General features: G+C 38.6%; 1 protein-coding gene across 2 annotated transcripts in view; it reads right to left on the minus strand.

The window, feature by feature from the left end:
- The window catches only part of ANO5 (anoctamin 5), a 59,762-nt gene that overhangs the window by 31,016 nt on the left and 12,157 nt on the right, over positions 1–16,589 (minus strand). The window contains exons 4-5 of one of the 2 annotated variants that reach the window (XM_058807964.1): positions 11,733–11,780; positions 3,695–3,808 (exon numbers count right to left, since the gene is read on the minus strand). In XM_058807964.1, coding sequence (XP_058663947.1) covers positions 3,695–3,808; positions 11,733–11,780 — 162 coding nt within the window. The remainder of the gene's footprint in view (positions 1–3,694; positions 3,809–11,732; positions 11,781–16,589) is intronic. The other variant, XM_058807963.1, reaches the window with a different exon arrangement.

Consider the following 16,589-nt stretch of genomic DNA (forward strand, 5'->3'; position numbering starts at 1 on the left):
AAAGGGTCTGGCCCCATCCTACTTATCCTTCCTCACAATCCACTTAGTGTGACAAATTGCAGAGCTCTAACAGAAATTATGCTCTTTTTACCACCTTGCTCTTCTCCCACAAGCCCCCTCCTGAAACCCATGCAATGTACTGTACTTCCCTGTTAATGGGAAAAACATTTTTAAAAGGAAGCCAATCTGCTGGGGGGAAAAACCCTCCCCCTTTTCTTGTCAAATGCTGGATTTCTTCATGTCATCATCAAAGGCTTAAAATGGACAAAATGTATCCTTGGACCAGAGCTGGCTGGTTTTAATCTGTACATAGAATTTTAAGCTTACTGCCCCAAACCTGATAAATTATCCCTGGTGCATGTATTTCTGACTCTGCTGTAGATTTCTGACTTTGCTGTAGATGCCAATCTGCAGCCAAAGAGGCATGAGGAAAGCTCTGTAAGTCATCACATCCACCATATTATGTGGATATCTGACATAATTTGGGATAAGCACAGACTCACTTTATCATCCAGCATGTGCTGGGCTGTAATGAACTAAGATTAACAAGGCAAGATCCAAAGTCCAGCAGCACTATTATGCTCAAAGCAAATGCAATACTGCATAATCAGGCAGCTAGGGAAGAGAGATAACTTCTATAAACCAAATTGTGATAACAATGCAGGTCCAGCTCCTGGTGGCTCCCTTCTGACAGCATATTCTGTGATTCTTTAACTCTGTGAATGCCTGGCCCTCCTCGCTGTACCTCAGGACAGGGCACAGTTTATTTTTTCATGTTCACATACATTTCATATGGTGGTGAAATATTTCAATGTGTGCTGGAGGCTTTAAGGAATAATATTGTCTCAAAAAATCGTAATCCTAATTTTTGTTCAGAGGCCTTTGTGGTTTGGGTTTGTTCATGTAGCTTATAGAAGGCAAGTTCAAATCAGCTGAAGGCAAGCTCAAAACAGCATTTCAATTGAAGCTGGAATGCATCTGGGAATATCAAAGAAGTTAAAAGTTGTTCTGCATGAAACTAAGGGAGAAAATGAACAGACTTGACTCTTACATCTGTATCAGGGATATGCTGAAACACACAAAGAAGTTATTTATCCCATTCTTAGAAATGCAGAATAAAGCTGTTTCCTTGAGACTAGGAAACAAAAGCCTTTGTCACAGCTGTTATTCTCCTCATATAAACACTTCTATTCTCAGCTGGTCCATTTTACTTCATCATTGTACTACCATAAAAGAAACATTTCTTTCTATGTTAACTGTAAAATAGCAAATACAGTGTATGTTAGACAAATTCCAGAGGCTGCACTTCATCAAGATTTAAATCTTGTTACCACAAAGACAACAGCACAGTATTTGTATGCTAAGAAGTCTGCACTAATTTATGGACATAGTAATTGCATAATTGAACAGAATTGTGGGGCATATAATTGGTATCTCCATGACAGTTTGTCCAGTGACCACAGAGTTTATCTACAGGGCCACTGACCTTCCTCCATGAGGCCACAAACGCTTTTGCAAGGAACAGATATACACAGAATTAAATATCCCAAGACTTAATGTGGATGTTTATGCCTTTTGAAAGGCAGAGATATCCTCCTAGGAAGTGCATTTTTATGCCAAAGAGGAAGGACAATATTAGCTACTAACTCTTGGGCTTCTTCCCATGAGAATCCTTCAATAATGACACCCATGGACATGGCTCTGACCATCTGACTCATTTTCCTTCCCACCTGAACATAACCTAAACAGTACTCTTTTCTTCCCTCATTTTAAATAATTCAAGTATGACTAATGGAAAAGTTTAAGAGTTGCTTTGACAAATTTTTCTTGGGTATCTTTCTTCTCTCTACACTGAGTGGCCTCCTCTTCCTTATGTTTGAAACGCGTTTTGCTTCAGGGGAGAAGAAAGCATCTAGCTAGGAGTACAGCCTAACAAAGAGTAAAGATGAGTTTGAAAAAGTATGCTTTTATATAAACTTATGGTATCATAGCTATCAAATAACCTGGGCTCCCAAGAAAATCTTTGGAATGTGGCTAGCTGAGCAAAGCTGACTGAGATGCTTAATCTGGGAAAAGCATCCAAGAGAGACAGGACAAATTTTTGGATCTTTTAAGGTAATAAGAGTAGGATAGAGGCGCTGGGTTCTATGCTAGATTATATTTGGATGCAAGGACAGGCAGCAGAAGTTCTATATGATGAAAATACTGTTTTCATTAAGGAATGAAAACAATATGCAATCTTTTTAACAGCCTAATCTTGCAGTTTTTTTCCAAAGGAAATTTGAATTTTTAATTATGAAATACTTCAATACGACAGGATAAAGACTGTAGCTGTTCTTTGCTTCAAAGACTAACAGTTTTGATAATGATTTCATCATAAGCATTGGTGTAATTAGTTTTTTTTCAGATACCCTTATCTTTCAGTAAAATATGATCACTTGAGAATGTCATTTTTTAGTGTCTCTCTCCTTTTTAAATTTTTTTGATCATGAATAAACTTTGGAATTATATTTTGGAGAGACTAGTTTGTAACTGTAACCTCTCCTGACTCTGAAAGAAGGTAGCAAATACAGAGAAAAAACAAATTTAAATCCTCATTTTTAAAAAATATTGTGCTTTATTCAAAATTTGTTGTCTTGACCGCCTCTCATTACACTGGATTTTTTTATATAGCTTGAATTTATGTTAGCCAAGTGAGACCTCATGTGTCATGTGAGCATGGAACAAACAGGTGTCATTAACTGATTCCATCTAACCTATTATTACCATTCAGGGTCTTGCTGGCAAATTCAAGAATAATCACTAACTGGCACTTTAGAGAAAGTTTGTTGTTGTGCTCTGTTACATAGGAGGGCTCTTATCAAAGCCACTTATATTCTTTATATTTAAATAAACAGAAATATTTCAATATTTATTAAAATATTAACATTTATTAAATATTTAATAACTGTTAAAATATTTTATAAATACTATTATTTTAATAGTAAGTAATATTTTATTTAAATATTATTTAACAATATTTAAATGAAATATTATTTACTATTAAGATATTTATATATTTAAATATTCTTCTAGAAGAATGAACACACATATGTAGATGTTTGACCTACTGTAGGTCAAACACAGGGAAAAGCTCCAGGAGGACATGCTGTGTTTGTGTTACTCAGAGTATATTTTAAGAAAAGAGTCTCAAAAGTATTAAAGAAAAACTGCATTGAGTCTTGGAGCTAAGAATCTATTTCTCCTCTAACTACAATCAAAGGGTATGAAAAGTTAGTCATTGTTAAATACTGTTTGGATGACCTCTGCTTATTTAGAAGAATAATCCTGCTTCATTTGAAAGTATTTACAGGTGTAAGTATTCACAAATATTTCTCCATAGTACTAGCTAGACTGTTAAATGAAGAAGCAAAATAATTGAGATTACTTTGCTCCATTGTATAATATATTGCTCAGCCTAAGTAATGAAGAACGATCAACTGAATAGACACAAGAATCTAATATAACTGGATCCTGACAAACAACAGTAAATTACACAGAAATGTTCATACATGGGATTGCTTTTCACATAGTTGTATGTGATTTTTTTCGGTAAGTTCTATTCCAGATGAGTCTAGTGATCTGACAGGGTTAGTAACTGATATTCATCTTATTATAAATAAAAACTAAGAGGACTTCAAAAAGACAAACTTACCAACTTCTTTTCCCATTCCTTATTAAGATCATCCACATAGGAGAGAACAAAATCAATTCTCCTGACACCATCCCTGAAGAAAATAGAATCTTTGCTTTGATGTCTTTTATCAATCTGCAGAAGATACAGGCATATGAATTAAAAAAAATACAAGCACTGCTGTTTCTCTAAAATATCACAGAAGGCAAAGAAGTTCCCCCACATTGCCACAGTTCTTCAGTTTCTTTACAGCTGAAGATACATCTGGGCAAGTTTTAACAAGGGCTACATCTAGATTAATTTCAAAATTAACCACATATGTCCGCAAGCATTACATGTAAATAACTGACAAAGGAAAAATAAATATATATATGTTAGTGTAGCAATACTTGTGAATACTTGAAGCAGGTAGCAAAATGCAAATTCATGCATTTTCCTCTACATAACAACATTCACTAAATCAACCACCACAGAGACATATGTCCCAGCAATGACCACACATAAAAATAGCTCACAAAAATACAGGGGTGATGTTTCAACACTGAGTATTTACTTTCATGGGAAAAAAATACACCTAATAAAAGATATCAACATAGCAGGGTAATTAGTACTCCAATTCATCTATTAAAGATCATATTTTAATTTACCAGCATGCCAGAATGTCTTAGTAACAACATCCACCTTTTTCACTATTAGGCCACAGTAATTAATGTTAGGCAAATAAAAGACTCTAACCCCACTCTCCTAGGGAAGTTAACTCATTAGGCAATATTGTTTATTGTCATATCAATATTCATCTCTATCAAATCACATACAAGACATACAGCAAAGAGAATATCCTAGTTTAAATGTAACTCTGCGCCGAGGAAGGTTGCTGTTACTTTTTCAACCACACCTACCAGTGAAAGTGTATTTGTACAGGGCTGAACTGGGGTTTTATTTTATTTCATTAGAGTAGGAACAAAGCAGGGTATCATGTCTGTGTCTTTCCCCTCTCACGCCATGCAAGGATGCACGTGCTCCCTGAGAGAGCACAGGGTGTTTATCTGCAGCTGCGGCCGTCGCTCGCAGTTAACAGAGGCAGCACACAGTGAATGAAGCAGGTTATTACTGCAGCACACAAGCCACTGGCAACAGCGCTGATCACTGCTTTACCCTGAGACGCCTCTTCAGGAACAGATTATACTTCCTTCCACTCTGCTGGAATAACCAACAAGCAGTTAGCAGGCCCACTGTTCCTCCCCAAGAGCCAACTGCTTCAAGCACACACACCCCAACTACAGTGAGCAAGAAATCCATGTCCTTTAAAGCTAGGAAAAGCCTCAAAACATCAGAAAAACACAGGCATCCACAAATAATATGACTATCACGTCTTTTTTATTAAAGGCAGAGCTGGGCTGGAATCTGTTTGGACAGTAAAAATGTTTTAAGACAATGATTTCTATACTACTACTTGCTATCATTTGCATACTCCAGTCTGGGCACTGCTGCTGCTCACAGTGACCCCGAGATGGGTTAGAAAGTCTCTTTTCCCAGCCCAGCTGTTGAAGAAGGAGTCAGAGCTCTTAATTTCTCAGTCTCAACGTTGTTTATTCCTCCTTATCTACAAAATTCTTTCTCTGGCCTGCTGAGGTCCACTCAGCAAGACAGCCCAGAGCACTCTGCCTGCCCCAGGGTAGTATATAATAAATAATAAATATAATAAAACTTTTTATAATAAAAACTACATAGACAATGTTTACAGTTACTTCCCAATACCTATCACCTGTGTTAGACAGTGAGCTTCTGCTCTAAACCAACCCAAAAGTGCCACCATCACAGCAGAAGATGGAGGCCAAGAAGAAGAAGAAGGAGAAAGGCTGGACATGCCCAAATTCCTCCATCTTGCCCCTGAACCCCCATTCTAAAACCCCAAAAAATCTATTTTTCACCCTGTGATAAATTCCCTACCATTATACTTAAACTTCCGTGGCTTGTAATTTTTCATATAAGGTTGGTAATTGCTTTTTCCAAGGGCTACGTCAAAGGCACGGGGGGGGGGGGGGGGGGGTCTTGGGCTCTGTGCCAAGGTCTCTGAGTCCCCTGGGCAGGGCTCGAGTCCTCCAGGGCAGCCAGAGGAATTTCCTGGGTTCTGACACTTCAGCAGATTTAAAAAAGAGCAGTAAGCAAGTGGTTTTGAGTGTAGAGCAAAGCTACCAAACCACTGGCTCATGCATAGTGCATGCATGTTTCTGTAATGCTCATGTTTGGCTGGGCCCACTGGGACATAAAATGACAAATGGCAACCATGTAATTCCAGAGCTGACAAAATTACAAGTAATAATATCCACATAATTCATGTGTTTATCTTTAAATAGGCTGAAATGAAATAAAAATAATTGTCAATCCTATTGTTCCATAGTGTTGCACAACTTTATGCATCTTCATTAGACACACTGCTGCAATTAGACACTTGAAGCAGCCATGCATTATTAGGAACTCCTATGCTCCTATCCTAGCCCTTGGGGAGCTACAAAACACTGCTGCAAATCAATGCAGCACTAAAAAAGCTAAAAGAAATTACTTTCTGAAAATGCTAGCACCCGTTCTTTGCCTTTCCTCTTCAGCAATTCTGTAAAGGTTTTTTTGTTGTTTATCTTCTTGAGAAATATTTACAGCAGATCAATTAGAATACTTTGTATGGCTGAAATCAGGACATCTACCTCAGAAATGCTTTTGCTTCCAAATGCAGTACCTCATCTTTCATGATTAAATGGTTCACAAAAATTATGGAATCCAGGAGCAGAAAAGAAAAAGCATTTTTCCATTCTATTTTGTACTTACAGGTTTAGGTCTTTCTTTGCAAATATAATTGTGACTACATGCAAACTGCAAGTTCAGATACTAAGTTAATCAAGTTAAAACAGTGCATAGAACCATGCTAACATCTGTATAGAATCAACAGTACTGTAATTACAGCATTACAGTAAATAAACCCCAAAGTGCATTCTAACAACTTAAAATGTTAGCAATTGCCCCAATCACTGATTAAAAAAAGACTGACTTCACAAGCACAGAAATTGTTCTAGTGCACTAAATTCATATACACAAAGAAGAAATCAAACAATAAGCAATACTTACTTCAAAAAAAATCTCCTGCCAAAGGAGCACCCCAAATTGTTTGGGTTGCATGGTTATAATTAAATTATTCAATACAATTGAAGAAGTATTTTATCTTTACTGATATCAAAATTTGGTTGTTTTCCAAGATGTGTCAGAATCCTCAGTAATTAAAGGTCTGACTATCAATTTAAGAAGATGCAGTAGTCATTGTCAGATCTGCTATTAGAAGGGGAATACTTATCCCTTCTTTCTCCTTCTGGAGATCATCCTTTGAGACATTCATTGTGGACAGTGACAGGCCTGCTTATTAAACCCATAAATTATTCCTTTGCATTTTGCTCCATTTGGATTTCACAAGGCGAACAAGATCAGTCTTGCACATTCATGAAGGTTTATGCATACATGTGTGCCTACAAGTTTAATGTATATAAAGTTTGCAATTTGCATTGATTCTATCAGTGAATCATTAAACATTTGTACATCTTATTTCTTAACAGCTCTTTCCAGAACTGCATAAATGCAGTTAGTGATCCTTGAGAACCTGCAGTTACTAAATGAAGGCACACCTCATCACAAAAAAATATTCTCAAATATCTTCCTCCTGCAATACAAGGAACCAAATTAAAACTTCCCAACACAGTACAGATAGCAAGCTGAAGCTTTTTAGTAATTAAGTTACACCCAATGAGAACTACAGAAGAGACGGAGCCCTGAGGCATATGGTGAAAACTCAAGAAGCAACAACCACAAGTCTCAACAGGAGAAATTCCTCCTGGATGAGAGGCTGTGGTTGAGTGGGAATGGGTACAACAGAATGTCCAGAGAGACTCCATCCTCAGAGATAACACAGCCTGATTAAGCTAGGCCAGGAGTGATCTGCACTGACTGTGCAACCTGATCTATGTCTGAAGCCAGCACTGCAGAGCTCCCTTCCAATCCATGTTCACTGCAGGATTCTATGCAATCCCATAACTGCAAACATTCAGCATTTACCAGGGCGTTCAAAATATCGAATAAATCCATCAACTACAAAGCAAGTTACAAACCCCACCTGTTCAAAACACAAATAATGCCCTCCTGCTATCCTGTAACAGCTTTCCAGACTCCTTAGTCTAGTTATGTCTCTAAGAACTGTGACCACTCAGCTTGTGGACAGATGTGCTAACTGAATGCTGTAATGGTCTGTCCTGAAGATGATAGCCCTATCATCTTCATGATAGACCGTAACATCCATGGTCTATCATAAATTTTCTTTTCACGTGGCATAAGTGCAAACTAACACGATTCATATGGTATTATACCAATAGTTCTAGTTATTCTATATTTGATGATTTCTCTCTAGACACCCAGCAGAGGCTGAGGTACTGGACCATGTCCAACCAAACAACCCTCCAAGTACCTGGGCTTGCAATCCTCACCTCAGACACAATCCAAAGCCCTGCAGCAGGAAACCCTGACTCAACAGGACAGGTGACAGGAGAGACTGAAAAAGGGGTCTCCTTGAGCCAGGTCTCATAAGCTCTTGGAAATCTAGTTCACACCCAAGATAGCTCAGCTACCTCAGAAGGCATAAAACCAGCAGGATGGCTTATGTAGTAGCACTGGAAACAAAAAGGTTTTAATAAAAGGCAAACCAACAAACTTTTTACAGAGAAAAACTGAGCCAGGCGCAAGAGGCTCTCCTGTCCCTGGTAAAACACCTCACAAAAGCCATTAGTTTCTTTGTTCTCTTCTTTTTCTGGTAAATTGCTCAGGTGGGACTTTTTGGCTCCTGTCCAACTGGCTATCCTTGAGTTTGAGGTGAAGTCCCCCACGTCCTATGAGATGTCTTTTCACCTAATTGAGGAGAGAAACTTCTGGGCTTATTTCCTTTTTGAGGGGACAAAGCATAGTTTTGTCACTCTGTCAACAGGGGACACATTCCTGTAAGAGACCAAGATGTCAGCAAGGAAACAAAGCCCAGCTGAGGATAAAGCAAGGCTGTCAGAGCCCAGGGTCTGTTCTGGTTGGCCACAGTGTATAAATGCTGCCTGGCAGCCCCACACACACAGATACACCCAAACTGGCCATTCAGTGAGAAATAAAGCCCAGCTTAGGATGAAGCAAGGCTGTCAGAGCCCAGGGTCTGCTCTGGTTGGGCATGGTGTGTAAATGCTGCCTGGCAGCCCCACACACAGAGATGTACCTAAACTCACCATTCAGCAAGGAAACAAAGCCCAGCTGAGGATGAAGCAAGGCTGTCAGAGCCCAGGGTCTGTTCTGGTTGGGCAAGGTGTGTAAATGCTGCCTGGCATCCCCACACACACTGACACACCTAAACTCACCATTCAGCACTGCTGCATGCTGCTGAGGAGTCCTTGGCTCCACAGGTGCCCCTGAGACACTTCTCCAGGGCCAAGGCAAACACTCAGGCCCAGGAGCTGGAGAGGAAAAGCAGCTGCTGGAAGTGGCACAAGCACCAGCCCTGGCACAGAGGAATAGCTGTGGGCTGGGGCTGAGCCACGGGCACCCTGCTAAATGTCCCTGTGGCCTCACTGCCCCCTGGCACTCTGACAGTGGGCACTGTGGGCAGCTGCCCCGTGTGGGTTAGTGGTATCACACTACCCAAAACACAAATATGCTCTGCAGATTAGACATTAATGATTTCATCCCCTATGTTTTTATGGGACTCTGAGGGATTTCCATTTCTGGTTATCCATCCAACAGGAAATGAATCCTTTCAGCTCACTTAGCACAGCTCTCACCTTGGCATGGAGCTTCCAACATACACTCTGCTACTAAATATCCCAGCCCTCTCTATGTCCACACCTCACAGACAGGGAAACTTGTCTTGAAAAGAGCAATACTTTCCAGATTATTATTCAGTCAGGAAAGTGCAAGTTCCCTGTGTTCAGAAAAACCCTTTCCAAATTCAGTGCCTTGCACCTCACGGTTTCCCAAGTGTCCAACCCCACAGAGCAGGGCCTGCAGGCTCAGACCTGAGCACCCTTCCACTTCTATTTTTGTAGCTTTTATCTTTTCTGTGGGAAGGTGGTTTACAGCAGTATTTTCAGTACCAAAGCAGTAACCAATACCAAGCAGAGATGGAGGAAGCCATTAGCTTCACTAATTACAGCACAGGGCAGCACCTCTGGCTGTGACTAACAAGAAAGACTAGATGTTACATTAAAACCATGCAATGGTTTTTATAATCCCCCATCAGCACATCAAGGAATTACATTATCATAGTTGTACACTACCAGGCAAAAAAACTATCTGAAACTACAACATTAAACTGATTTATAACATTTTGCTGGCTTAAAAGATACAGTCTGCATACAAAATATTTATTTTATTAACTGCATACCTTTGATAATCATACAGCAAGTTAGATGTAAAACAGACACTGTAAAAACCCCGAAGAACTACATTAAAACACAACTAGGTAATTTATGAACTAGCAATTTACAGCACAAAAACTTTCGGAGTAGAAAAATGGACAAAAATATAAGGTTTGAAAGCTGAATCAAAATACAAGAAAAGCCTCCATAACTGAAAGGGTAGGAAACATATGGATTAAAAAACAAAGTTATGACCTTCACTTAGATCCCCAGTTTGCATGGAATATTTCTACAGTTCTCCTTTTCACTGAATTAAAACATGCTACAGGAAAATCACATGGCTTTAAGTGCTGCTACCAAAATATGAATATATATATTTATACATATATATGAACTTAAACATAACTTTATAAATACATATCTAAATTATATAAATGTATTTCCAGAAGTAAAATGCTCCTGGAAATACATTTACAGAACATACAGGTGAAAATCCACATGGCATATTTCTGCTTCATGCACTCACTTCCCACTTTACCAGAGACCCTTTCCACGAAGTTCTCATCATTCTTCTTCCTCGAAGGATTCCATGGAACTGAAGAGCTCACTCTCTTTAAAGATGTGTATTAACAGCACTCTTAACACCACCCATCCCAATTTCCAGTTACACTTCATGGAGGCTGCAAGGTTGCATACAAATCTACAACCTTTCCCATTCAAAGGAACAAAATCCCATGTATTTCTTGTAGCTAAAACTTGCAAGCTACTTTTTTCACCTTCACTCATGTTTCAATTCTGAACCCCATTAAAATCTGAAAGCTTGAAAACATGCATTTCAAAGCAGTTTAAGACACCAAGATATTTGCACTGAAATATAAATGCACATGAAAAGCCTCTCGGGATAAACGAATACATTAAACAAGACCAGAACCAAGAAAAATAAAAAGTAAGCGAGGGGAGCGTACATGTTAATGGAAGACACCAGAGCCCAAAGTAAGCAAGCAGACAGTTTTAATACACCTCAGCATGTACTTCTTCAGTTATTCTGAACGACTTTTTGTACTTTTTCTACATAAAACAATAATGATTCTTTAAAGTTTTCTGATACATTTGAGAATTTATATAGTTATCTCATCTGTGAATTTCAGCAAGTGGCTACCCTGAGCCTGTTCTTATTATTTACTACAATAAAAAAAGAGAGGCAACATATTTCAAATGATGTCAGTGTTTGTTTCTTGCTCTTTAAAACATGTTAAAGTATCATGCTGACTCACAGAACCCTCAGGCCATCATGGTAAAAAGGAAACCCACATTTGTTAATAACACCAGAGTCAGAATACATTCTATATCCCATCAAACCAAAACAATGATAAAAAAAGCAAACTTTCCAGTTTTCTCCACCAATCTCAACTTTCCAAATTTGTCTATTAAGCTTTTGATTTATTTGAATTTATCTCTTAAGTCATCTCTAGGAATAAATGCAAAATGTTCATTTTTATCAGCTAGAAGAAATTGGTTTTAGAAGGATGGCATCCTTGAAACTGGAAAATTTTCTGGTGAGGGACGTTTTGGCATACTGTAATAGAAGACGCCACACAAATTCATGCAAGGAAGCATGAATACTTCTCACTGCTTACCACTTGATGTTCAGGGATGAGTAAAGTAGTCTCAGTGCTGCTTAGGCCCTGCCAGTGGCATCACGGGAAAAACAACGTTGTTAGCGATGATGCAAAGGCTAATGCAGATTTAAAAGTAAAGGCTAATTCAGAAGAAACAGTGTGGTTCCTGGTGTAAGCTGCTGAAAAGCTCTTCTGAGTGATACATGGATTTTCAGTCAAGATAGAGTTTAAACCAATCTCTATTCTGTAGAGCAGGTTGGCCTCCACTCTACAGTATCGACTTTTATGTGGGCCATACTGATTTTTAAGCAGTAATAATTACAGTTTTTGATAAGAGTTAAACAGTATTCCTCATGATTTCCATTAGAAAAAATACAGTCTAAACAAGTTTAAACAGATTACCCTTTATGAACCGGTGAAGTACAACTGTTAATAGTAGTCTTATTTATTTTGATCCCAAAGAGAGAAAACATACACAGCATACATGACTGGGCATTCAGAACAAATGTGCTGCCCCTTACTTGGATATTTTTTAAGTACAAACTGAAATTATACCATGTACACTGAACTAAAACAAATGCAGTGAGCCAAATCCTTAACCTCACAGTGCAGACAAGGTAAATTGGTACCAGTAATTGCAGTTATACCTAATGAGACAGCGAGGGCTTCCCAGACACCAGTTCTGACCCACACTGATTTCAGTTGTACAACATCTGGGTGCTCATTGTTTCCCTGCATGTTGCAGCAGTGATGGCTTTGAGATCAGGGGCTGCTATTGCAATGATTAATGGCTTTCTCAGTATCTAATTCCGTTAGTCAGTATCTTACCACCCTTTTGTCTTGCTTTTGTGTGCTTTGAACACAAACCACAGACAGATTTAAACAGTGCAAGTCCATTATGAAAACACAATAGCTCTCTGTGGAATTAAATTAACTTTGAATAGAAGCAAAGTATTAACAGCATTTTATTATTATTGCATTATTTACTTGTTTAGAGTTGTAAAATTACAGAAAGTTTATTACCCCAAATGTAATTTTCATAAAGCACTTTTGATTATTTTTTAAATAATGTTTTTCACTTTTATTACAATTTTCTTGAGAGAAATCACTAAGGTCCATTCCTGTCCTGGTTACACATCAAGTAAAACACACATCTTTACATTCTTTTTGAATGATGCCATGTCTCGGTATTTGCTTATCTAAGTAAGTCAAAAATGTCCTTTTAAGAATGCAGTAAAATAAACAGAAAGATCAATCTGTTCTTTGGCAGGGAATGCCCCTGAGAAGCAGTGCAAATATAAATAGCTGCACTGTGCTCTTACCCTTAATCTGAACTGGGTTTAGAGGTTGAACCCTCCTGTCACCTGTGCTACTGGAAAAATCTGCACTTTAGTAGAGAACTAAGGACTGAGACACTTAGCGGGAAGTTTTTCTCCAATTATACACTGTAAATACTTGCCATGGAAAGTACTGTACAAACTTTAAACTGCTAAAAGCACAGCCTTGCTTTTCAATGCTGCCCTGTGGCTCCTGACTCTCCATTGCACACATTCCCCCATCCACTCTGGCATCCTTCCATCTGCTGTTATCCAGCCTCCCCATCCCCTGCTCCATGGTTAGATGCAAATCCAGCCTTTAGCCACCCTCCTGCCCACACTGCTTCACTCAGAGACAGAATTTTACCACATCTAGTGAAGCACAAAGCTCGGGGGTGCAGACACACAGCCGGCAAAGGCCTTTGTACTTCCCTGTGCATTCTGGTAAATGCTTTCCTGTTAGTCATGGGATGTCACCCTGCCCGGTGTAACTGTCAGAAATTAATTAGCTGAAGTCATTAGGAGCAACTATTTTTAAACTGGTGCTCATACCTTCTCCTGTGCATTTCAGGCAGTCTGACAGAAACACACCGCTGTTTCATGATACGCCAAAGTCTGTGTACAGCACAAAGGAGCTCCAGTGTTGGAAACACATGACATGCAAAACAAGAATCAACTCAAATAATCCATCCAACTTTGCTGAGATGAAAACTGAGGGCTGGCAGTGGTGGCAGCAGAGTTGGGCTGGTCCCTCCCACTCTGGAATCCTCTCTCAAGTCTTTAATGCACTCTAGCTCTCCCAAAATAGCCCTCATGTGTTTTTGTTAGACTTGGAAGAAGTATCTTTTTATTTCTTTCTAGATTTTGAAACCAAATTCGTTCATCTTCGTAATATTAACAATGGTATTTTATGTTTCTCTACTTGAAGATCCACCGGTCTGAACTGAAAAATGAACAAGTATGAAAAGTAATGCACAATGTGATGGTGTTTCTTCAGAAAACAAACCTCAACCAATTCATTTGGAACACCTGCAGCACCTGCTGCTCTGAAGAAAAGACAACCTATGAGTCAAAGTGTAATTGTGGTAAAAAGGCATTGCTGTAATGAATTTGCCAATTTACTTCTGCTAACCAGGCTTAAATAAAGACAGATTGCTCACAGATTTTCTTATGATCAAGTGACACTATGGAAAATCCTGATTAATTTTTAGTAAGCATTTTCTTGGTGTGAAATGATTAGAAAGGTGAAAATTCAATGTATACCTGTGCAAAGTGAATTCCTCTCTCCTCACAGGTAGAACAGGGCACAGCTCCTGCAGTCTCACACAGACAGTAGTGTAAGGGCACAGACACTCTGCCCTTCTGTGAGGCTGAGTCCACATGCACACCAAGCATACACCTCTAATTACTTTGTGCTTCTTCACTGGAATAACAGATAGCCCTCTGTATAGATGGACCTCTAGAGATAAACTGATAAACTACAAACCAGTGATTCAATTTTGCACAAAAGCTCTACTAATTTTACATTTATCCCATCTGAATGGCCTGAACTTTTACTATTAGAAAAATGTAATACAAACTGGAATTTTTAACCTTTCCTCCAATCTTGAAATAACCGAGTCATATAATTTCCTCTTAGACACAGGAATTCTGTTTTGTCAGTATGTTTCCTATTCATGTACTTATTAACCTGAACAACTAATTACAATCCCTGAGCAGACACACCATCATATATTTTTCCTAGTGCGCTATCTGCACAAATAGAAAGCACAGAGGAAAAAAAGTTTCTCAGGTTTTATTTAATTAATTTTCCAATTTGCTTGAGACGACTTTCAGAGGCATTTATGTATTTCTTGGAACAGGAACTCCATAAGGACTGAGTCAGGTAGATTCTGCACAGGGATTCACTGAAGACAGCTGCCCATCCCTAACAGAAGTGGGTATCTATGTATTACTGATTTAACAAGGATATAATTTGAACCAGTCCTCACTGCAGAACTCATTTGAAAATACCCCCATTAGATCCTTTTTTCTTCTCCTTCTCCAGTCTGCTGTTTGTGGAAAACATCTCCTTGCCTCCCTGCATGACAAAGCATCTAGAAATTATTTATGCTATAAGTCTTGGAATATGAAAAGCTGATGAAGTCCAAGTGATCTTATTTCTTTTGGTCCTGTGGGAGATTTAAGAATAAGGAAAATGAGTCCTAAGAAGAAGCAGTTTAAAAAAATGGAAAAAATCCAGGGTGAAATAGGCAAGAATGCAAAATCATGAAGGACAAACTGCACCACTGATTAGTGCTCCAATGATTTTTGAGTCCTGGACTTCATCCAATGCTTCACTACAGACTGTTCTTCACTTTTTGTTTTACTTGCATCATTCCTTATATCCAAATCACATATTCCTCTGCAGATTACACAAGAAAGAAAGAAAAAAACAACCAACCACTGAATTATGGGTGGGTGATGTTTCTGCTCTCCATATTAAATCTAGATTTATTTTTTCCCTCCTATTTTTAAATCAACAATAAAACCTTAGCTTTTTCTCTGTGCTGCTGAACAGCATACTGTTGCAGGATGTTATGTCTTATCTCTTACTTACTGATATTGCTAATTTGACAATCACAATACTTTGTGATATTTAATAACGAAATATAAAGAAAAATAATTATCTAAGGAAACATGTAAGTAGAGAACAAGAGAAAAGGCTGCATGAAATTACCAAGGGGAGATTTTTCAGAGGATACCCAGATAAATTTTTCCCAGGCATGAATGTGCTGAAGATCAAAGCCTCCTCCTTTCCCACCTCATCATAAATCTTCCATCCTTCAAACAAGGTTCAAATCCCACTTCCCTACACAGGTTGCACTCTTTCTCCCATGCTTCCTGCCTTTTCATATGTCCTAAGTCATGAAGGGACTTCTTTCTTCCCAGCTTTGGTGAAATAGGTCATCTCCATCCACTCAGAACCAGCTTCTCATGGTATGATGGCCATTGTTCAGTGAAGCATTTGACATGGCCATTCACTGAAAATTTTCCTGGGGAAAAAGATGATTAAAACTCCTACAACAGATTCAGAAGGGAATAGGGTGAACATATGAACAGGTTTTAAAACAGAACTGGGAATTTTATTAAAACATTGGGATGGTATGGCTGAATGTCCTGAGAAGACTAAGATCTGTGTAATCTAGGAAGCCCTTCTGAGTTCTGTCTTCATGGGATCCTCTCCAGATTTGGTCCTCAGAAGACGCTGAGGACATCTTTTACTTTTAAGATCTGCAGAATAGCTGCAGGTTTTCAACACTCAATTCAACAGCCATAACTTTTGATCAGTGCTCATGGCCAGTATGAGATGACAGAACAGCTGTTTCTTTTCCTATCTAAAACTTCCTATCTTCCTCTAAGCATGTAACAACAATAAAGAAATCAGACAATAGGAAGGAATATAAAATACCAAGGTAAAGATGACATATTTTCAATGACAGTTTCTCAGCTGAACACTGGCCGCACACTGCTACCTCCTCAAGACAATGTGTACTGTACATATTAAACAGTGAGGCAC

Source organism: Ammospiza caudacuta, chromosome 6 (assembly GCF_027887145.1).
Source record: "Ammospiza caudacuta isolate bAmmCau1 chromosome 6, bAmmCau1.pri, whole genome shotgun sequence".
NCBI classification, from domain to species: Eukaryota; Metazoa; Chordata; class Aves; order Passeriformes; family Passerellidae; genus Ammospiza; species Ammospiza caudacuta.